Genomic DNA, 25460 nt, shown 5'->3' on the forward strand with positions numbered 1-25460 from the left:
TAAATATATTAGCATACTATATTATTTTATTACTCATTTTCAATTTATTACTTATATTTTATTTTTTTTAAATTATATAAGGCGAATTTAATGTCGAATTTTTCGCCCTTGCCAAACTTCATCCGAATTTTATGGTTGCCCAATTCGAATTCAAATTCAAACGCGGTGACTTAGCATGCCAGTATTCACTTAGTAGGAGAGGGAATCTAACCCAAACAGGGTGAGTGCATGGAAGGTCCTCTGTGGGGTTGAAAGCAGCAAACCATGATTCATGAAAAAACCAACCTTCTTTGAAACCTAAAGCCCTCCCTGGAAAACCAGGTATTTTCCAGTTAGGAGGAGAAGATAGCTATAAAGTAAACTTTGGTTGTAGTGAGAAGTTCCACAAGTCTCATTGGTTTCAAATTTTCCTATACCAAAGCCTCAAAGTTTTTGGTCCAACAAAGGCACCAATAAATCTGCAGATTTGTGCTTTCTCTTTGAGTAATCAGAGTCAGCTATCCATTTCTTCCATGGAAAACTTGATTCTTGATAGATCTAACATGGATAAATAGTCAGCAGTTTCTTATCTTGATGGGAAGAAGGATTTAGTAATGCTTCTCTATGCATGATGCTGAAAAGAGCTTCAAATCGTCCCTAAAAAGGTGACTAGAATCAAGGGAGATTGCAGCTCAAAAAGATGCCAAATAAGAATGTGTATGAATGTGAGAGAAGGCTATGCCTTCTTCACTAAAGAGCTTGTAGAGATTCTCAGTCTGTGGTGGACAAGGAGAAAAAATGCAGATTTGGTTAGTGCAAAGGAGGAAGCATAGGAGCCACCTAATGCACAGCAATAAGTGATAGAAAAGGTCCTAATTCTATATATGAAATTCTAATTTAAAGATGCAGTATCATACAGCGTACATTGAAAATAATTCTAAAGACCATTGTCAGAATCCATTTTTCATGCACAATTGACGCAAAAGGTGTCATTATCAGCACTGCCATGATTTAAGTACAATTATAATTTACAACCTACAATATAATGTTTTGCATATATGCTTGGACATAGTTTCATGAGAAGATTCTTACATAAGCTTGTCAAATTAACCTTTTCTTCAATAAGCTTGTCAGGATACGATTCTTACACAACATAGTTTCATGAGAAGAGCTTTTTTGATCCCCAGAAAACATGTTCTTTCTGAAAGGGACTATGAATCAATCTTTCATCTTTTGATGAATTGTCCCTTTGCCTAGAATATCTTCATGGGAATCCTAAGAAAATTTGAGATTTTCTGGTCTCAACCCAGATCATTTTTAGATCAAGTAGTTCAATTGTCCCCTCCCTTCCTCAACCCCCATTCGAAAATTCTTTGGAAACTAGCTCTTCTCACATTTGTTAGAATCTTTGGTTTAACATAAATCAAAGAAATAACAAAGCAAGCCTTTGAAGTATGGGATCTAAAAAGTTTCATTGAAATTCAAAAACATTTCTTGGTGACAAAAAAGTAAGAGAAGAGAAAACAAGAAGAAATTTTGGGATTTGTCCAAGATTGCCGAAAATTGGGGACTGGTATACAACTCAGAAATAAGGAAAGCAAGAAAGTTGATAGAAATCTCATCAAAAGGGCTAATCCAGCTCTTCATGGCTCAAGCTATACTTGACAGGGCCTCTAAAGGAAATCCAGTTAAGGTTGGTGGAGGAGGGATAATAAGGGACAGTAAAGAGTGTTAGTCACTGCTTACATGCGTAATATCAGAAATCAAACTAACCACTACAGGGAAGCCAAAGCCACCTTCTGGAGAATACAGCTAGCAAAACAATTGAAGATTTATCATCCATCCATTGACGGGTAACCTATTAACATAATCAAATGTGTTAAAAATAAGTGTCCCGCAATTGAACCATCAAACATATTATGGATGATGTTGTTGATTCTATGAAAGCCTTTAGTGAAGTTACTGTTTGCAACATATGTAGGAGAAAACAAGGCAGTTGATAGGCTTGCAAATAAAGGTGTTTCAAGACAAAGTTTCAAAAAATGGTTCAAGGAAAACTCTTTGCCTAGTGACATTGTTTGATGTTTAAAAAATGAGGCTGCAAGGCTTTAGATTGGAGCTAGGGGAGGTTCTTTCATGGTTATATACAGGGTTTCAAAACATCAGGTGGTTCCTATTGTAGGGTGTATTAGATTCCAGTGATCTAGTGCATTCAAAGGTGTCATGGAGGAGGAGACAAACTGAGGATTGAACCTCCTCCATGTAAAAGAACTAGACAGGAATCCACATTGTGGCATATCCTTTGAAGAGGGGGCTTAACCCAGTTCTTGGAAAGAATTAAGAGACATGATCCCATTCTCTTGGTGGAGTTTGCCAGGTCTTGGAAGGCAAGAAAGGTCACTGTGAAAGGGCTAAATTTTGAAGTGTCTTAGGAGAATACTCTTGAGGCTAAAAGAATGACAATAGATGGCTTGAAAGTTATAAGCCTAAGAGCACTAATAAGGAAGAAACCAATGCTTTCCTAAGGGGGAGGGACAAATTAACCAAATTTCAGGCATGGAAACTAAAGGATTCCCTTCCAGACCTGTGGAACAACGTGAGCACTCAAATCATCAAATATATTACTCTAGAGGACAGATATAAATGCATCTTCTCATAGTACTCTTCTCTACTGAATCATTTCAGCAATAAAAAACTAAGTGAGTCTTCCTTTTTACTTATTAATGCCCTTGGAAAGCTCTGTTGTAGATGTTTAGATGAACAAGACGGAGATACCAGTCGACCAAGCCCTGATTATTTGTTGTATCAAGTGACAAAGCCAAAGTTGTTTCTTTGCCTACCTCAATGGTGTATGTGGTTGACTAAGAACAGCCCATTGTCGGCCAGACTGACCCTTCCAAGGATAGCCTAGGTAAGGGAATCCATTTTCCTAATTCTGTTACCATCAAATGGTTTTGGATACCAATGTGGACAAGGAGAGAGTGACCCTTATGGGGTATGATAAAGCCAAGCATGCTTCTATTGGGGCTAAGGAAAAGGGGCCTAAAGTTGATAGTGTTGATATGCTTCCAAGTGGAAAATAAAGTACTCAGAAGGGAGAAGAGTTTAAGCAGCAAAAGAAGACCAAAGAGATTAAGGAGATTAATTTTCAAAATGATGTAAAGACAACATGGTTTTGGATACCAATGTGGACAAAAGGGGTGCAACTCTGATGGAATATGATAAAGCTAACCATGCTGCTATTGGGGCTACGGAAAAGGAGGCTAAAGTTGATAGTGTTAAGAAGCTTCAAAGTGGAGAAAAGAGTATTCAGAAGGGAGAACAGGTTAGGCAGCAAAAGAAGACCAAAAAGATTAAGACTGATTTTCAAAATAATGTAATTTAGAAATCTAAGGAGAACAAAGTGGAAGTGCATGCAACATACAAGGAGAAAGAAAACTTAATTGGATTGGTACTCTTAAAAAAGACTATTACCTCCAACAAAGTATCTTGAAATGGTTCATGACAGATAATGGTAGAATTAAAATAAAAATGGACCCTTTGCAATAGCAAGTCATTGAAGAACAGCCCCAAGCCAAAGTAGTGTCTGTTCAATGAGGACCAATAGAACCTTTTAGGAAATGTATGTGAAATCAGAGAGGAATTAAATGACTTGAAAAGCAAAATCCTTCAGATGGAAAGAAACCAAGAAGCCCTAAAATATTGATCTGACAAAGGTTATTCATCGCAGTAGGATCACCATTAAGAACTTTACTGCAAGCATTGCCATGCTCTAAGAAAGTCTGCTGAAAAAGAAAGAGTCTTCATGCAGCAGGGCCTAGCAAAAGAACTAGACGCCAAATGAGAAAGAAAGAGAAACTGTTAGTAGACCTGGACAAGCATTTGGTTGATGACCACTTAGATTTCCTTAGAGAGGAATGAAAAGCTGCTGACACTTTGAATGAGCTCTCTTCATCTCAGCAATGAGCTTTCCAGTGATCCACTCACTGTCTTTATACTGTTAGTTTAGTGTCTCTTACTCTTGGTTGAAAGCCTCGTTTCAAGCACTTTTGTGTGTTCTTGGATTTTTTTCTTTGTAGTTTGGTGAGCTTCACTGCTACATCTGAAATGTTTTTCTTGTACATGGGTTTGGGCCCTTTCAACAACCCACCATTAAAATCCAATCAAAAAAAGAATATTTGCATCAAAGCCATAGTAGTGAAATTCTTCAACTGAAATAGGCTTTCTGAAATATAAACTATTGGTTGTACATGTGAGACGAAAAGAGGCAGTACAATTTATCTGCATTGAAATTCCTGACATGTATTGTAAAACCTTAATCTAAAATCTTGCATATGTCAAGTAATACATCACCTTCCCTAACCAGTCTATAAATTCTCTTCATCCATCAATGGCTCATTCTCTACCATTTAACACTTAACAAACCACTATAATGCCTTGTTGAATATAGCTTCATATATTGTGTAATCATTTTCCATAAAACTGAACACTGAACACCTGAATATAAACACTCATCTAATAACTATTATACATATTAACATGATCATATTAAAGTTGAAAGTATATGGCAATGGGTACAATACCAGCCGGGTAAGTCGTCCAATATGGGGCAATACCATTGTCTGCCAACAAAATAATAAATATTACTAATCAGAACAAGACAGACAAACTGAATAAACCAAGATTTTATGCATGATCCCAAAGAAACAAATGTAGTTTTCATTACTCCGTAAGCTAATTATACATTATGCTTTAAAAAATTGAAAAATACTTACAAATTTATCTCTATCTTTTGTCTCTGCTTCTGCCTTATTTTGTCCACAGATCATAACCACTGGTCCAGATATTTGATCAAGCATTTCCCCTACCTTTTTTATTAACTCTTTTCGTCTCGACTTTGGAACAGCCCTCGCTAACCATTGTGAAAAATCGGGAAAATATACAATAACTGGTCCCAGTGACATGATTGTCTGCCACATATGTAACTTATCTCAATAGAAAGCCTTCCAGACCATAGCAGATCACAAAGAACAATCAATCATAACATTATTAAAAAACATGTGATCAGCTACTTATTTCATGCAACTGAAATCATTTCACAAAGAATTGAGTGATGAACATAGAACAAATGACAATGAGCATTGCCAAAGGAAATCCACGTCGTTAAAGTACTTCATTCCAATAGGAATAATAACTAAAATACACTACATGCACTTATTCAACTTTTACCTCATGAAGGGCTTCCACAGCAATAAAGCACTCTTCTGTCTCTGCGTCTGAATCATGCTCAATGTCTTGAACTATCAAATCCAGACAACAACAATATATTTCAGGAATCTACTTGTTAAGTATGAAAAAAAAAGTTTGCAAATGGTTATACAAAGTTGATTAAATATCAATCCTCAAAATATCAGAATGCATATGTACATAGAAGCATTCCATATACATGCCATTGACATGGCATGGCAAAAGTGTAAATAGAATTCAATTACTAGGGCTCTGACAGGCCAATCTCACCAAAAACTCAGGAAATATAAAAACAAATATTATATTTGTAACAATAGAGAAAAAAATTATTTTGTTATTTCATTACAAATATAGTGCACATAGAGATTAGAAATAAACATGATACTTTAGAGAATTCCAAGTATTAAAAAATAAAGAGAAGAATTTTAAAAGCAATTATTTTACATATATCTAAGAGGGTTTGCGTAAAAAATTCCTAATAATCAGTGAACCGTGAGGACACGTTCCCCCCCCCCAAACCCCTGCATCTCCAAGACGGGGACATCTTCGAGACTAGGGGACAGGGACGGGGCGTCCTCCACCGCCCCACCACTGCCACCGGGACATCCGGAGACACGGGGACATCCAGATGTCTCTAGGATGTCTTGGGGACTCCTAGGAGTCTCCTGGACGTCTTGGGGACGCCTAGGAATCTCCCAAAGCCTCAACTTAGAAATTTGAACCTAAGCTAAAATGGTGGAAAATTTGTGAAAATGGCGGTCGTTGTCTTCAAGCCAGTCTCATTCTCTTCATCAGATATACATATGAAATATAACATTTAAGTATAAGTTTCTTATACTTTAAGTTATATTTCATGTATATATATTGGCAGGATGTTTGAGAGTGGTTTCAGATCTCTAGCAGTTATAATGCAGATTCTAGGTTTTAACAGATTTAAAAATTTTAAGACATAGTCAAATTTCAATAATCAGCAACCTCCTATCAATATTCTTTCACTCTCTCTATCTCACTCTCTTTGTCTCCCTTCAACTCTAGGCCTATCTCTTTACCTCTCTCTATCTCACTCTCTTCTCTTTCCCCCAAGATCTGGACCTATCTCTACATCTCTCTCTCTTACCCAGACCCCTGCCAGGGGTGCTACCCTCAACCTCGTTTTGGTGTTGTCCCCAAACCCCCATCAACCAATAATTCTAAGCAAGTAATAACTGATAAGCCAATGATAAATCATGATCACAAATCATATTTTAGATATAATAGAAATCTCCAATTTGACAATTTCATTTGTCAAATTTTATTTAGTATTCAAGAAATCTTAGCATCTAGTATTTGTAATTTTGCTATTTTACTAATTTACCATAGTTTCATTTGAAATATAATTCTTATACATCTTTTCATTACTAATTTTTCAAGTCCTATATGTATATCAGCAACGCCCCCTGCAACCCCCCCACCATCGTCTCCAAACTTAGGCCCTTTGTACCCCCTTCCCTGAAACCCGTCCTCACGTCCCCTGGTCCCCAAGGGCCATGGAACACTGCTAATAATGGAATCGTGTATGAGGTTTATACTCTCAACAAGGTTTATACATGTCAAAAGATTTATACTAACTCTACAATTCAAAACAATCAACTACTTCATGGTTCACAAACCAAACAACAAAAACCAGCACACTAGCTAGGAGAAATAACATATTACCAACTTCTATTATGCTAACCAACCAAATCCAAGCCTTGCTGAATGAAGGCAAGGTAATGTCAATCAAGAGCTGTCCCAAGAGATGGTGGCCTATCTAAAGCTAGGCCCCTGACCACCTTTCTTAACATGGGCACAGTACTTTAACCTTAATAGAGGTAATTTTTTCATTTCTTGGACTATGTATCATTTGAACCAAATCTGTGGGGATCACAATTACATTCTCCAAATCCATCATCAAAACCTTCAAAGCTAGTCTACTACCTTGGAGCTGGAGAAACAAAGAGCAAACTCAAATTATTGCTTGCTGCTAATGCCATCCTTTTAAATAGATGTGCAAGCTTCTCATATGATTGTTTTCTGCAAAGACCTCTGCTTTTGGTTCAAGAGAGCATTTCATTGGAGAAGAGGGGGCAGCAAAGTTATCTAAACAATGGTCTAGAGTAAACTGGAGGCTAGAATCTAACGATTCTGACCCTTTCCACAAAGTAGCATGTTTCATGGACTTGATCCTTTTAGCCTCTGAGAAGTATTTTGATCAATGTTTTGCCAAATGCCCTGCCATAAAACACAATATACACCGAAAGACAAATCCTTCATAATCCTATTGTTGTTTCTGAGAATGATTACCCACCATAGGATTGATATGAGAATTACTTGAATATGTGCTCAGCCATATTATAAATAGGGTGTATCCCAGGAAGGTATGTGAGTTGAAAAACAGCTCCCAACCACCACTAGTAACAGACACAACTACTAAATCCAAACTTCCAACCAACCAACCAAAAGTTAACATACATTGTCATACAAGCTCATAGTCAAAACACATATAATAATCATTCTTTATTCTAAATGGCGTATACAAAACATTTGCACTATCAAGTATGTCAAGTACATAACATATAGAACTATACACTAAAAAACACCAGAAACTGTCCCCAAAGAATCCAGCCTCAGTTCATTCTCTTTAGTCTTCACCATCGGAAGCCACATGAGTATTTGCATAAACCAGTACCACTTCCCTGGAGGATGCCACATACCGAGATGTTGAGGACGGCAAATGCATACTAGAGAGAATGGTAGGGACATCTTTAGGCATCCATTAGGAGTCGTATCCAGATGATCCTCGCAATGGCAAAGCTTTGTAGTACATACAAAGCAGAAGACAGAAAAGGCTAAATATGTCTTGTGTAGATATGACAGTGTACCAACCCTAAGGATGTTACCAAAGTAGATGAAGTGAACAGTGGTGACATTCAACAAAGATTGGTAACAGTGCCTTTGAGCATCTTTTAGGAGCCAAATCTCAAGCATTGTGAAAGTTATGATGCACATATCTACCCCATTCATGATGCTAGAGCACTCTTGAAGTGCACGGAAGCAAAAGAATCAAGCACGAGCTAAATAAATATTGGACAGTCTTTAGATTGTGCATTAAAATTTTGTGTCCTTTGAATTTTTAATATGAAACTCATATCCGAACAAACCAAGCCTGAAGAAGCAAGAACTCATATATTGAACATGCAATTTGGAAAGAAGCACTAAGATTCTGCAACAGAAATCCATACGTATTCACTAAAGGGCAACATCAAAACATAATCTTCCTTAGCTAATGATTAAAATGCATGGTTGAAACATATAAATAAGAGCAAATTCACAGCAAAATGTCCCTTTGACTACCTAAAGAGAACATAGGAAAATAATGCAGTAAACCCACCCGAAAGGCAATTCAAAGAACACCTTGTATAAGAAATCAATAATAAATGTGAAACATAACTCACATACAAAGAGTGAATTTGAAGGACAATTGAGATCATGTAATCTTTAATTCACGGAGAAAAATTTAACAATATGAAATATTCAATAATTGAGAAACATAAGAAATACAAAACTATTAGAATCCTGACCATCTTAAGCCTAGAAAGAGAAGATTAAACCATCCCAGCCCACAAACCAGAATGTTAAGGATAGATGGATAGTTCACACTATTAACTACTTACTGTCAACTAAGTACAAGGAAGGTCTTTCAGCTTGCCCAGAACTCTTCTCTTCCTTTGAAGCATCCCATTTTGGGATTTCACTGTCAACTAGAATGGCAACTTTATTGCCATTTACTTCATAAACCTCCCCACGTTGGCCTGTACCCAAAGGCCTGTAATAACAGTACAAAAAGAGTATATAAACAACTGAGTACCATTTTCAGTATCTACAAACTATTCAATTATTTAACCATAACAAAGAATATATAATAGTTGGAACCCTTTCATATGCTGCTCTGGAATTGTCAAATGATCGTATACTGAATTGACCTTTAAACTTGACCCATTAGAAGTTTATATAAGCAGCTCAACATAAATAATATAAAGGCAAGTCTAGGCATCACATTTAAATTCCACCACCTTCACTCACCAAAGAATTTCTCATGCCATTCAATAAATTAAACTAAATACAAATACATACATAATAATATGAGCCATAATAAACATTGTCGTCATAAAGTCAATTAGTCTATGCAGTTTCTGCTCATTCTTATGGACAATGTTTATTGATTTGTCAGTGTTGTTTACCCATGTGTGTTAATATTATGACTGACTGAGTAGATGCATTATAATTATTGTGCAATGACGGAATAGTTCCCTGTTTCACCTAATACAACCTCTGCATATTATGCCGAGCAAAGCAATAGAGATGCTTCACTACAGTGTTTCTAAGACATCGTTGACCTGAGTACTTCTGTTTATAACTTTATATATGTTAAAAAAATCAGTGATACAAATCCTTCATTTCATGTTGTATTTCTATGTTGCTTATTAGTAAGATAAACGCAGGCTGGAGTACTGAACTTTCTTGTTATTTCACATTCAAAAACCTTGGTGTAGTAATTTTAAAATGAAGTCTAATAAGGTGCTCATATTAGACAGCTAAAAGTTGTGAGTTTCTTCCTCGTTGACAATGAAACATAGTGCAGGTCAGTAATGCATATATGTACACATTGCCACTGCCTATTTATTTATTTCATTACAAGTTCTATCTCTGGAGCATTCCATCTAGATCAAGTAAACTTTAGTTCTACAGAGCAGCAATGAAATGTGCCTATCCACAGAAGAAACTATCCCAGCAGGTAGGAATCATAACATAAGACATTCCAGCACATTTGGCTGAGAGGCTAGAATCACACTGCACAAACTAAAATCAATTCTTTGGCTTCTACTCTGCCAACTTGTATGTCTCCACACAGATAAGTAGGCAGAAAACCATACTTAGGAACTATCATTCGGAACAATATTATTACAAACATATCATTCAGTGAAATCTTTTATTATTAGCTTAGTAAATACCTTTATCAACTTCATACAGAACTTACCAAACAATCATTTACTAGCAAAGCACACATGCTACACTGCATTCTACTATTTTAGACAAACTTTTCATTTGGACAGTGTGAAATTTATGATCACCAGCATACAAATCTGGTTTTATGCATCATTAATAGCACACAAATCTTCTGTTAACCTCTTTTCCACACGCCACTGCATCCGGAAAGAATGCCTACTAGTTCTTTCATGGAAAAGCATCAGGTGCATACCCATTATTAGTCTGAATCTGCATAAGGATTCCTACAGAATTTCTAATCTTTCGTTAATAAATCAGAACTTTGGCCAGATAAGATAACATTACTTTGTAATTGTACATTTTGTATTTATGTCCTATAAAAGGTCATGTATAGCCTTAAGCAGCCATTTTGAAACTAGAGCAATAAAAATCAAAAATAAAATAAGCAATTATTAGATTATGAGTTTAAAAAATGAAGATAAAATAGCATATAATATCTAGCCCCCAAGACTTGTCCTCCATCCATATGGGAGAAACTTACCAACCCACCTTCCATTGATGTATGTGTAAGCATTGATTGGGCCAAGGCATGTAGTTATCTTCCCCAAAGCAACCCTGCCATGAAAGCGGGATTCTAAACATCAGGTGCATATTCTGAAGTATTAATAGTTGATGTTGAGCTTGTCAGTCAAATTTGTAATTGACTGACTGGTGATTACAATTCAAATGTCAATTGTCAACATCAACAGTAACCTTCCAGTTTAAATTTGGTTTGTTACATGCTCTGAAAATTCAGTAGTCTTAGCTAAACCGTATCCAGAAGTTGATTAACAGCAATCCATTGTACAAAAGCCACAAAAGTTCAGAAACAAATCCCTTTTCCTTGCCTCGGAAAACATAATGAACTGTTTATTCCTTCTGTACTCCATGAAATGGTAACAAAAGCAGTTGTCAATCCTATTCACGGATAGAGAATTTACAGGGATTAAGGCGGCAATAATGATTGAAAGTTGCCTTCATCCTTTCAGAATTCAATGCATAATTTGTTGACAAGAAATTCGAAATCCCATTTGAAGAAGAATCAGATGTTCACCAAATATCTTATGTCAAAAATAAATGAAAACTCGAAAATTTATGCATAATTCAATATAATACCTACCAGTATGTTTTTCATAGTGCAATCAAGTATAAAAATAGAGTACAGCATCTCATTAAGCAGCTAGAATATCTGATATTACAGGACAATGTGATAACTATAAAAGATAGATATCTGTACAAATTCTTTTGAAAGCATCAAATGGGGAATTGTGCATGCTGCAAAAGATATTATGCTTCCAAAAATATCCACTAACCTATTGGATCTCACCTGGAAAGAAAAAATGTTTTAAAAATTCATTGAAACAAGATTTGCATACTGCATTTGATCGATATTCATAAAATTTGAATTGTGTGGGAATTCAAGCTAGGCAAAAGCTAAAACAGATAAAAAAAATAACCTTATCAGAATAAGATTTATATTGTCTAAGAAAAACCACTGCAACGTACTAGCAAGAAGTTCAAATCCAAAGAGAAAAGAGTATTTGTTAGAAATACCATTCAGTGGTCAATGTGACAAGGAGCATCAACAAATGCATTATGAAAGTAAATATTCTAAAATGATACAGAGAACAAAACATTAACAGCAAAACCTTAGTTCTATCTCAAGTTTAAAACACCTATCTAAATAAACTCATAAAATCAGAAGATATGTTAGATTACAGAAGTAGAAAATACTTTTAAGTTCAAATACAAATTCAACTAATCTATTTACAGAGACTAGTTAGAATATGAATATATACTAAAACACAAGATTGAAGAGGATATACTGATAAGAGAGGATGTGAGGATTCCTAAAAGAGGCCGCATGATGCCCTTCAAAGAGCTTCTTTACATATTGGGATATTGTCTCAAAACTTCTGATGAAGTCTTCTATCCATCTTTAACAGGATGCATTATTCATGTATGCAGGCACACATGTACATACATTTCTATGGATATTATACGTGAGCACACGCAGCAGCATGTCCATATACATATCTATGGATATTATACGTGAGCACACACAGCAGCATTTCCATATCTATAGGTATTATATGAGTGTTATATGTTTGCTCATATATACATTCTGAATTATCAAACGAGAGATGGATTAATTGATCAACTAATGCATTATGAAAATAAATATCTTAAAAAGCTAGATAGGACAAAAGATTAATGCCAAAACGCTATTTCTAACTTAAGTTTAAAACATTAACAAAATCTAATCCTAAAAGAAAATTTAAAAAAAAAACTAAAAAAAAGAAAATATTTTAGATTACAGATGTACAAGACACTTTTGAATTGGAATACAAATTCCACAAAAATGTTGGCATAGCCTAGTCAGAATATGAATATATACCAAAGCAAACGTGTAAATGTGTGCCTAGAAGCATGTACCCATGCACATGCATGTATGCACACAAGAGGGAGTATACGTGTGTCTTGTTAGAAGATAAAGTTATTAGGGGTCATAACCTTATAACATTTATATATTGTTCTAATATAAGATTATAGAACCTTATGTTATAAAGCATATACCACTTAATAATTAATAATCTAATAGATGTTAGATTATTAATTAATAATGAATGGTTACTTTGAATAGGTGTGACTAATACCGCTTAAGGTATTTTGCCACCCTTTCTCTTCTATTTAAGAAGATTCTCTCTCATTTGAAAAAGAATGAATTTGGAGATTTATAGTAAATAAATTACCATGCACAGCAAGTACTATTGGCCATGTGGAAGTATGTAGAGGAGTGTCCCCAAGTTCAGTCTATTTTTAATAGAATACTATTTGTAACTTGTAAGTGATTAAACTAAAATGATGCTTTATGGGTATTTTCACCCAAAAGGGTTTTCCCATGTATATCTTGAGTAATGTGTAAAATCTATACTTGTATGATTTTCATTTTATTTATTTATAATTCTTGTATAATAATTAGTATCCTAAGATCCTAATTTCTAACATGGTATCACATTCGGGCCAGGCTAGCAGCCCCAAGCACCTAATGTGGTTTAAAAAAGAGTGTTGGTAATAAGCCAAACCCGGACCAACGATGGGCTGGTCCTATAGGGGCCAGTAATGTTGTGATGTTTTCACACATCACCCCATTGCAAATAGGGACCCCCTTTTTTGGCTGAATAAACCAAGTCTTTTGTAGTCCGTGTCGTCTCCCGACACTAAGGAATGAGTTATAAGGTCTTGTTGGTTTGTATTTTGATCTCTAAAAGTAATGAAATGACTAAGTATGGATGGATTCTTTAGGAATATACAGCCTACACAGGATGCAGTCTTAATATTGTCATCAAGTCGAGAATTAGGATTTTGATGTATTGAGAAATGCATTGTGCTTATTGCTTTATCCTTCGAACTTTGCATTTTGCTAACTATGAACTTGATTGATACTTGTACTTCACAACGTTTCCTTGTCTTTTTCAAGTACATTGTGGGGAGTAGGACTTTGCATGCTGAGAGGAGGACATTGTTGAGTGGATGATATCATCATCCAAGGAAGAGATTGCAGTGATAGAACAAAGAATGCACGCACAAAGGAATGGAATGATGGATATTTGGCTAAGTGTCGGGATAACCCTAAGAATTGATATGAAGAAATGAAAGAGAAACAGCCAAATTTTGGCCAAGTCTACAAGTGTTTTGGAGAAATTTGGCCAAGTCCGAAAGGATGTATTTTCTATTTTAGGATTTTTATCCTTCAAATTTAGAAATGAGGTTTGTAGCTTAGGGCATTGTGAAATCTGCGTGAAGCATTAAAAAGACAACCCTTCAAGGAAGCTACCAGTGAAATTTGAGCGAATTCTCAGAACTTTCTATTTTTAGTAAGTTTCACTATGGCCCGGATTGGCCTGATTTTGCGTTTAAACAAACTTACTATTTTTAGCAATGACTATTTTTTAGTAAGTGTCACTGTGTCCTGGTTCACCCTAATTTGATGTTTGGAAGAACTTACTAATTACTATTTTTAGTAAGTCTATTTTTGGAAAGTCTATCTCTGGCAACTGGCAAGACACTGACAACAAAACATTCCTAAATATCCAAGTTCCAAATCCAGAAAAGTTGAAAAGAAGGCAGATGATCAAAATTTTGGCTAAGTTTGGAATCTTTTCCCAAAATGACAAAGGCATGGAAGAATTCATCCTTCACTAAAATTCCTCCACTACCCCTAAAGTGCGCCCAACCCAGACATTAGAGCACAAAAGTCATGTGATGGAGGAATTTTCCAAAGCCTCCATATTCCTCCACTACACCTCGGAAGCGCTCAAGGACAAGAGGAGAGTGCATTTCCTTGGTCAAGGAGGATTTTTCCTCCCCACCAAAATTCCTCCTCCACCTCAAATTTGCGCCCTAGACAAGGAAGGGAGCGCATTTCACTAGAAGTGAAGGATTTTTCAAAAAATGCCAAAATTCTTCCTTCCATGCAAAAATGCGCCCAAGTATGCAAAATTCCAAGAAAGTGAAAGATTGACTAAGTATCGAAAATCCTCCTCCTCCTCCGAACTCTAGGCTTGAGGAAGATCCTGAAATCAGAATCTTTGAACATGGCTATGGAGAAGCAACTTGAGATGGCTCTTGAGAATTATGATGCTGAAAGAATGAAGAACTTGAAATTGCAAGAAGAATTGAATTTTGCAAATGAATTCATTCTTATCCTGCAAGAAAGGTTATCATCTGCTCAAGCCAAGAGAAAAGAACTTTTGCAAAAACCAGATGATGAGGAGAAGAATGCTCTTAAGGAACAATGTCAGAAACTAAGTCAAGCAAACATGCTCATGAAGAATGAAATGCAAGATCTAACTATGAGGTTATCAAAAGATATTGAGGATAGAAAGAAGAAGGAAGATAATCTTGTCATATCTCTAAAGAACAAATTTGATGAATGTGGCAGATTGACTCATGAGAATAATTTGTTGAGAACTGATTTGGCGCACTCCCGGAACAATGAACAAGAACTTGAAAGACAAATAACTACTCTGAGAGATGACCTGACTACTGCAAGTGAGTATAAAGAAAAGTTTAGGATCAGTGTTGCACAGTTAGATGACTTATTGAAAAGACAAAGACAGCTTGATGATTCTAGAGGACTTGGATTTGTACAAGGTGAAAGCTCTGGTACTGCAAATGAAGATCAGACAACCGATATGCAGAACTCATCATAACAGAGGAAACCGGTAAGGCAATCTAATGCTTATAAATTCAATGGTAGATGTTTTGTTTGCAATAAATTTGGGCATATGGCTAAACAATGCAAAAATAAGGCAAATCAAAACTGCAATTCTATTCCTGGTCAATGCACAAATTGCAAGAAATATGGTCATAGATATGATGATTGCAGAATGAATGTTAAATGTCATGCATGTGGAAAGTTTGGACATTTTGCCAATCATTGTAGGTCAAGAAATGGTACCGGATATGTCAAAGCAATTCAAAAGAACAATGCTACATGTTATGCATGCAACAAAATAGGTCATATTGCTAAGTATTGCAGAAGCAAGACTCAACCGGTCAATAATGATAAAGATAATGAGAAAGGAAAGCAAAAGGTAGATGAAATACAACAAGATCACACCAAGAGATGGGTTAGAAAATCCGAAGAACCAAGTGGAGATGGATCTACACCGGTAACTCCACAGGTAGAACAGGGTATTCCTCCACCGGTAGGAAATTCCACCGGTAACTGAGGCATAAGCCTTAGGGGTTGGCAAAGTCATTGCTAAATTTTGCATATTACCCCGGAAGAGATCTAAGGAGATCTGGAAGAGATCTGAAGGGTTGTGTTCATCATCGATGAAGGTTCACCCGACACATGACTGTGAAATCGGCATCCGTAGGGTTGTTGGCGAAGCATTTATTACAAAGAAAGATTAGGGTTTTATTTGCTGATAAAAGTGGGTAAGTGAAATCATTTTCACTCACCAAGCATTCAAGCATTCAAAGCGAAGAAAAGGTGAGTTAAGGGCGAGCAAAAGCATTGTGAAAGGATTTCGAGCAGTTATCTGAAGCACTCAATCTTCCACCGACATTCACTTTCAGGTATTTTTCGAAATGGCATCTGGATCTTCAGCTCCTACATTCATTGCAAATCCCACCATTGTCGAAGTCAAGGATAGGTTAAGGCCACTATTTAAGGAGGTTCCCAAAATTGCTAAAACGGAAGACTCTGCGGGAGCATTTTCTAGGGTTCCTAACGGTGTAATGTATGTTGAAGATGTGAGGGCATACATTCACTACACCCTAGAGGATTTGGGCACAGAGGACATCAAAAGCATGTATCGATCCGTGATACTAGGAGACTCCGAAACCATCAAACTGGAATACAAAGCTATTGAGGATCTAGGGTTAACCGGAATTCAAAGATGAGGTTATCAGATGCGTTCTGAGCAGGGTTCACAATGAATTTATTTGGCTAGATAGGCCTTACATGATCACGAAGGAGGTTATTCAAGCAGTCACTGACTTACCCAAAGTCGGACAAGAACCAGGAAAGAAAATTTCCAACACAGAGGTCGAGAAACTCACCGGTGCAACGTATGATAGCAGATCAATCAGGATCAGCACAATAACCGACACTAATGTAACGTTTGCAAACATGATAATAGGTTACAAGGTAACTCAATCCAACCAATTGAATTTTGTTGCTAGTTCATGCATTCATGTTGCATATCAAATGCTAAGGAACAATGTTAAGTATAATTTATGTGAATGGATGAGGAGTGAATTGATGTTGAACCTTGGTGAGATCAAAGGAATCAAGAAAGGCACTTTTAGATATGGAAATTTGATTGTTTGTTTAAAGCTTTACTTCCTGAATGAGCTACCCGGTCTAGGGAAGAAACATTGGGCTCATGACATACCCGCAGGTATGCAAACCAAGGAAGCAATCACCGGTCTTGGTACCGGCAGAGATGAGAAGCTTTGGGGGTATTTCAAGACATTCCAAGAAAACATGAGGCAAAGGGAGAGAATATCAAAGAACATTGTGGAGAAGTATTCCACTGATATCTGTTTCATGGTAAAAACTGATGAAACTCTTATCGAAGCAATTGAACCTAGGAAAATCTGGATTATTGAGCTTGGATATGAAGTGGATGATAGCATTTTTGAGCTCTATGCAAAAATGTTATTAGATGCCCCATTAGATGATAAAACAGAGCATTTTGGTACAACTGGAGAGAAGGCTCTTGCAGTGAAAACCAGTTTTAATAGAAAGAGAAGAGAGAAGAAAATAGAAAAGATGTCTGCATATGTACATGATGTAATTTATAAAATAGACACTCAACTGGGTTCAGGATCCAAACAGGCAACTAAACCAACAAAGGTTGGTACTACATAAGTGAAGAAGCCACAAGTTTGCATTTCCCCTATCACTTCTGATTCTGATTTTGAGGATAATGAGCCTTTGGCTTTCAGAAGGGTACAAAGGAAGAATGTGGTAAAACCACCAGTAGAGCAGAAGAAGGCAGAGTCTAGGAGGAGACTTGTTAGAAAGGCAACTAAGCCTACTGCACCTCCACCACCGGCAAGGAAGCCTATGCAAAAGAGGAAACCAGTCACACCGGCAACCACAAGCAAAAAGAAGAAGGGTGATTTTACTGAAACCGGTAAGACCACAATGAGCTGTGCTGAGCTTATTGATGAAATTACAAAAGATGGAATATTGAAAAATATATCAAAGTATTAAGAAGATTAAGAAGATTTAGAAGAGAATGAGCAAAATGAATTAGAAGAGGCTATTTTATTATATATAGACATTTATAAGCAAGCCTAGTTGAAATTTTGAAGGAGATACCTTTATCCTTGTATAATAAACTTGAGGCTAGAAGACTTGACGCTGTCAAGAGAGATAGGGAGATCAAGGAAGTAGCACTTTTGGAATTATGTGGTGCTGTAAATAATGAAGAAATGAAAAGATGCATAGATACTGCAAATAGGACAGTTTTCAGTAGTAAACTGGCAAATGAGCCTTATGATGGGGAGAGTGAATGAGGTGATAAATGAGACTAGTAAGGGATGGACCAAATTCTTTCAAAAAAACCCGGACTTTCTCACATCTCAAGAAGAATTTGCAAGGGCAACATCCTCCACCATTCCTAACAAATCAAAAGGGAAAGGTATTTTGGGCAATTCAACTCCAATTTTGACACAACCGACAATAACTATAGATACTCAAACTCAACCGGTAGTGAAGGAGAGTGTACAGTCTGTAGCGACACAAACAATTTTTTAGCAAGGAAATGTACAAGACACTATAAATACTGTGGATAATACTCCACCGATAGTAACTGACACTGCACCAAGTGGCGAAGCCACCGGTGCAAAAGAGGTTGAGATGGGCAAGGTAAAAGCAATTGAGTCCATACCGGCAAGTAAAATCGATTCCCCGGCAAAGGTATTGGCAATTGACACTTCTCGGGTTGAAAAGAAATCAGTCTCTGAGTTGAGTCCAACTGAATTAATGATGATGGCTACTCTAAAGGAAGGAACTACAGATAAAGGAATAATTGATCAGTCGGTCACAGTGTTGCACATACTGATACCTGACTATCAGATTGAAGATGGAGCAAGCCCTTCCGGCAAGCTCAAGACTCTAAAAGAGCATATCTCTAACAATTTTCAATCTCTGGGGCAGATTGCAGACCGACAGGCTTTGGATAAATTCACAGCAGCTAAAAGAATAGCTTTTGATCAGATTATAGAAACAGAGAAGAAAATTGAGGACAAACTTATTTCTATTGAGGTTGTTTAAAACAATGTACAAATATCTACAAAGTGTGTTGTAACATAGAAATTCTTATGGCTAATGTAGATAGAAGATTAAAGGAGTTATATGATAAGATAGCTAAAATTGTTAACTCTTTTAATGGACTAACTGCACTAACCACATCTGTTGATGGACAAATTTTGACCTTGGAGAACCAAATTTTTGCTTTTGAGAAGGAGAGAGATAAAATCATGCTAAGAGCGAGAAGTCTAAGAGAACTGGTAAGTCCTAGATTAGATTCATTGTGTGTTCATAAGAGAGAGTGCAAGGATATGATAGCTAAACCCACACCGGCAGATGTCCAAAAGAAGGAAACACATGCCCACTTACTAAGTGGACTAGCATCCATTTCAGATACTTTCAGAACCGGTTGGGATACATATCTTAAGTTATTGCAAAAGGCATACCCAGAAATCTTGAAGATGATTAAACTCCAGTGAAACTAACAATATTCATTTATTCTTTTGTTATGGAATTCTTTCGATTCTTCCATCGGTCTTTGGCATTAATGTCAAAGGGGGAGTATGCATATATGTGAAAAACATCAAAGAATACCAGATAAAAACACATGCGAAGGATATCAGGTTATCAACTGGAATGTATTGCTCAGGGGGAGCATACAAGCAGGGAATCCATTTTTCACATGAGTGTTGCCATCAATGCCAAAGGGGGAGATTGTTGGCAATTGACACTCATTGGATTCTTTTTGTTGTCATTGATGGCAACAAGATCAGATGAAGTCATATACCGGCACTAGGAGGCATATACCGGCAGATACCGCCTTTAGAGCATTCAGGGCTACACCGGCACCGTCATCAATACTTCATTGGAAGCCGACATCAAGGAGGATTTACTTAATAAATCATTTTGTAATTATTGTCAAGGCCGACATTGAATATCTTTTGTAAATGTATCGTAAGCATCGTAAGCCGACATAAGGCATATTATTTGTAATAGGTATATAGGTCAGTTTGCTAAGTTATTTTGATATTGATGAAGTGTCTGGATATAGGAAAATATAGCAGAATTGTATAATGCGAAATATGTATAAAGATCATTTTGTATGCGAATATCCTACAATGATCTGTAGATAGCTTGGAAAGCATCCTTGGAGGAGAAGAGATACCGGTAGAAGTTCAAGGTTTATGAACCAGTACAGAGTAGAGACAGAACTTGGAACTCTATTTGGCATAGCAGATGCATTCTTGAGTTCATTTTCAGTAATTACCTTTAGCAGAAAGCTTGTAGTCAGTGAGGCTCTTTAGTGATGAGCAGTATGCTCTAGGCAGTGTGCCTTCTTGCATGTGCAGGCCCCTATTATATTTAATATCTTTTCATATGGCCAGTGAATTGATATTGTGGGTCACAAATCCCACCGTGGTTTTTCCTCTTTGAGGTTTTCCACATATAAATTATGTGTTATAGTGTTCATTTATGTGGATGGTTTATTTGCTTCTTGTTATATGTTTATTTGTTTACCGGTTTATGTGTATGGTATAAAAGGATAATAACTGTTCATACCGGCAGAACACTGAGTCACCACCCCCTCTCAGTGTTCTTGGATCCCAACAGTTATCGGGTCCACATGGCGTCCAACATGTTGCGGTGGCACCCTGTCATCTTCTCTAGCCAATCACGTGTTTCCAAACCGTCATGATCAAATTCAATGCATTTGCCATCAAGGAGAGGGATAATGGGCGTGCTATTTTGGGTGAGAATCTATTAAATGCTTGATGGAGTGGTTGTTCATTTAATGCATAGTGGTCGCCTTACTTGGAATGATGGGTCATTTAATCCAAAGTAGGCGTGATGCCTTATTTATTACCAAACCCACTACTTGGTGCCACAAAGGGTTCATTTTTGGTCAAACCCTAATTAGGGTTTTGCATCTTGCAATCTTGGTCGTTCATTTGTAGGAGTATCTCTATAAAAGGCCCTACCTTCTCAATTGTAATTCATTAGATAATTAGCTCATTAGAAGCAGAGAGCTCTTCCTTCTTAGAGTACAAGTAGAGTAGGAGAAGAGAAGGCATTAATGTAAAACTTAGAGAAATAAAATTTGATTTCATCGAAGACATGGTGGATTCATGTTTATTTCAACTTGTTGCATGGTATTTTGTTCTTCCAATTTCTTAATCGTTAGATGAAGTACTTTGGTTTTAATGGAGAATGTGACAATGTTTGATGAATTTCAATGGTTCATACTTTTTGCACTTAGATGATTTCTATTTGCAGTGTAAAGTTAGCCTGAGCCTTTTTTTATATGGATGCTTAACTTCGATCATTAAATGTACATTGTTCATTATGATGGTGTTCATTACGATATGAAAATTCTTTGCATAACCCTTGGAAGATTGCACCGGCCCTGTGGAATTGTTGTTGAGCTTGGCGAAGCAAAACTTGGTTAATGTGGAATTCGTCCATTGGAGCAATATCCATTGATATCATTGTCCTTAGGAATAGAGTAGATTCTCTAACCCTTTCCCCTTTTTACTTTCAGTATATTTCCGGTTCGTTCAAAAAAGTATCACAAGATTGCAATATCCGATGAAGAAGTTCCAACCACAGCAAAGAAGTGAAAGAATGACCCAAACGTAAGTCCCTTTGTGGTACCAGCATATCACATCGGGCCAAACAAGTTCATATCCAACATAAAGTCGCATGTTCACAGTAGGACCCTTGGAGTCACCTCTATGATCTTCGCAATCTTAGCATACAAGGGATCTTTGCTCAAGAGAGGATAGAGTGTCCTTTGGAAACTTTATTCTGCGTTGGTGTGGTCACAAAACACCCATCAACAAGTAGCTCAATAGTTAGAGCACTCTAGCAGCAACTAGAAGCTCCTATGTTTGAGTCATGGCTGGTCCATTAAAGTACAACATTGTATCAAAGTAGATGAGACTACACTAATCATTTTTACAGGTTATACTAGAAGATATGTAGAGGTTGATGGGAAACCTTTCTATGTTCAATCAACATGTGTGATACACACAGTATTTTCATAACAATCATTTTCATAAACATACTCATGAAGTTACCTCCGTTGGCTTCATTCTCTTGTTACAAGATTTTGCTAAAAGAGAATCCTTATATTTAACTACCAGTAAACTATAGTGACTTTGAAGATAGATAAATACAAAAATAAAAGGAATTAACTAAACATAGAAACTAGGTTCACTTTGTGATTTAGGTTGCAATGTAAGGCTTACATTCATTTGGCCTTTATTTTTCGCTCAATTGAGATAATAATATTTTTACTAAATTAAATTATTTATATTTATTTTTCTTCTCGATGATTTGATATCTAAATTACCAGATCCTCATCCTTTTACGCTATAATTCACTCAAATGCTAATAATCTTGATATTCGCTTAACTTTTGAACTCACTTACATTGAGATGAAAGATGACTACATTAAATTCATTGTTAATGACACCATATTTAACTCTTTTTTTCATGTGGTGAAGGTTGCACCTCTTCAAAACACACACCCACAATGCATCTCTTAGTTGCACTGCCATTTACAAAGGATAACTTTAGTTAACTAGTTAATTCATCCTATCTTTGCCACACCTGTTCAAGTTAGTTCCTTCCATGACAAGACTAATTGATGTAAAATAACATTTTGTCTCCCGAAGAGCAAAAATTGATTTCAAACATGGTGTTAACAATACTGGGGCCATCTATGGGTGAATCATTAGGTCAAAACATCTTAATTTACTCTTCCTTTGCAATGACGGCCATTGATGCAAGTGGGATCAGGCGATGCTCTATAGTTTTTCAGAGCAAATCAATTCAGCTACACATGCAAAAAAGGAAAGAGAAGCATCCGGAGCTTCTTCAACTTGTACTATTTTTCCTATACCATAGTGGAGATGATATCTATCACTATCATTGTGTATGTTCAGGAAGTATACACTGGACTTGGGGGATGGGTATTCTCTTTGCTCTAATGTTTTTTTCTGTGACCAATGCTCTTCTAGTGATGTATTCTAAAAGTGTATGAATGGAGTTGCATGCCCAATATTTGACATTATGCTACAAGCCAGACCTCCATGATTGCAGGCTATAGATAAATACAAAGTTTGAGAGAGTAAGGGACTTACTTTGAGGAATATTGAAAGTGGATGTCATGGATACACCAAATTGTGACCCTGGCAAACAAATACCCATGGTTCATTGTATCCATCATGGTGAATGCTCATAAGATAACTTCCCCATTGTGCTAAATATGTGTGTAATTTTTAACAAACAACCTCATCGTGCTTTAGCTGTATGTGAATAATGAGAATATTGATTGTGCAGTGTATAAGTGCAATTGAAAAGAGTAGAGAAAATCAAAAGATGGATAGGGGGACATATTTGAAGGTGGAATATGGATAGAAGTGTGTCACCATTTTTGTAATGGCTGTAGGGAGAATAGTTAAGGCCCTATGAAACCACTGCTCACTGTCCACTAAGGCCAGCATATTTGTTGGTGGTGTTCTAATGCCCATGCTCATGATAAATGAACTCTCATCACTGCACACAAGAAAAACTATACCTACCATAGGTTTTTTTCTTGATTGTATAGCTTTAATCAAGATTTTCATTCTTTATTCCTAGAAAAAGTATATTTACCTCTGAATGGTGGTGTCCATCTATCAAATCTGACCCCAAGAGATTTGCACAAAACCTATAAAGGCAAGAGATAATCACATTCACAACCAATAGAGAAACCACATTATTATGTCGTTTCGCACCATCAAAATCTCAACTTAGTATATTAGTTAGTGGAGACCATTATTTGTAATTGTAATTTACTTGGGGGGTGAGCCTTTCCCTTTATTATTTGATCATTGTTATGTTTGGTAAATAATGTTTGGATAGAGGTACTGCCATTTGGCACAAGCATTTTGACGTAAGAAAGTCTACATGTTTGGGTAGCTACTAGTAACAATAGATCTAGGTATTTTGTGATCATGATTCCTACAAATTCATTGATAGAACATCTAATGCAAAAGTATGCTTGCAATCTTGCTCAAAAACCAGAGAAGGAATAGAAGGCATAGAAATGTCTAACTCTTCCTTCTTAACAAATATTCCTTTTCCAAGTCTTCTGGATGGGTGTAATCTTAACTAATCTTATTTTTAACCCATGGCATCGGTTCCATCAAACCCGACAAAATGACATTAATCCTTTTTATTGGTAACTCATGTGCACAATTTTTTTTTTTGACACATTAGAAGTGTAAGTATTTCTTGAACAGAAAACGATGTGTTTAGTGAAGCTATTAAAGCACATTTACTAAAGAGTATCAATGAATAAATAATTCAATTTAGTCTAAATATCAATTGGCTTAGAATTGCATTCACCCTAAACTATGTTGCCGGGAATAATCATTATGTTATGTTGTCATATTATGTTTATGTTGTTGTTGGTAATAATGAGTTACAGTGGTCAGTTAGTTAGCCGACGGGTAGGTAGTTGGAGTCGCGACTGTTGTGTCGTACCCCTTCGGGTATTATATATTGTGTACCTTTTCTTCGAAGTAGGATCATGATAGCCGTGTCAAATGTAATGTTATAAGCACTTGATGTACATGGACTGTTGAATTAACATAGAGACTGGTTATTTAATGTATTTCCATTATGTTCTATGCATTTACTTTCTGCATTTAACCGTTTACCCGAGAGGGCAAACAAACTAGGTCTAGTCATACAATCATTATATCCTTCTAGAGAATATCCTTCTAGAGAAATCTAATTTAGGCTATAGCATATTGTAGCCTAGTGTTGACCTAAAGGGTTGCTTTAGATATGGCATTTGTCTAAAATTTGGATGTTTCCAATTCTTGCACATTTTGCTCTATCACTTTTTTAGACTGCAGGAATCAGGTAGCCCCCCCTATAAACTACAGTGCATCGGGTAAACTTTTTAACATGACCGGTGACGTTGACGCAACACGCCCTCCATACACATGGACTGAGGGGAGACTAGGCCTTGTGCTTACCACAGGAAGCTCTTGCCAATCGAGCTAGGCCCCCAGCCCCATTTTGCCCTAGCTTTTATTTATATTGGATAAAATCAAAAATCTAAATGGTTTTTTGTAGTGGTTCGATGCTCTATGTTACCAACCTCCTGTTTAGGTTCACATTGCAGAATCACATTTTGATGTGGTATTCACTCTGTTGATATGTAACTAGGTTAGGAAAACAAAAAGATTCAGATTGCCTTAAGGCAACATCCGAATCCCTATAGGGTTGGGCCCAAATGCATTTAAGCTCACCAAACGTAGGGACACACCCCCTCATGTAACGTGTGGCCCTAAATAGGTGCGCTTCCCCTTGCAATATAACTTAATCATTATTA

The 25460-nt window shown here is 36.5% G+C and overlaps 1 protein-coding gene across 6 annotated transcripts in view; it reads right to left on the bottom strand.

The window, feature by feature from the left end:
• The window catches only part of LOC131076576 (uncharacterized), a 193734-nt gene that overhangs the window by 124496 nt on the left and 43778 nt on the right, over nt 1–25460 (bottom strand). For 5 of the 6 annotated variants that reach the window (XM_058013813.2, XM_058013815.2, XM_058013816.2 and 2 more), the window contains 5 exons: nt 10801–10866; nt 8919–9070; nt 5209–5279; nt 4755–4949; nt 4563–4601 (listed from right to left, as the gene is read on the bottom strand). In XM_058013813.2, the coding sequence (XP_057869796.1) occupies nt 4563–4601; nt 4755–4949; nt 5209–5279; nt 8919–9070; nt 10801–10866 (523 nt within the window). The remainder of the gene's footprint in view (nt 1–4562; nt 4602–4754; nt 4950–5208; nt 5280–8918; nt 9071–10800; nt 10867–25460) is intronic. The other variant, XM_058013817.2, reaches the window with a different exon arrangement.

Source organism: Cryptomeria japonica, chromosome 10 (genome assembly GCF_030272615.1).
Source record: "Cryptomeria japonica chromosome 10, Sugi_1.0, whole genome shotgun sequence".
In the NCBI taxonomy this organism is placed as follows: Eukaryota; Viridiplantae; Streptophyta; class Pinopsida; order Cupressales; family Cupressaceae; genus Cryptomeria; species Cryptomeria japonica.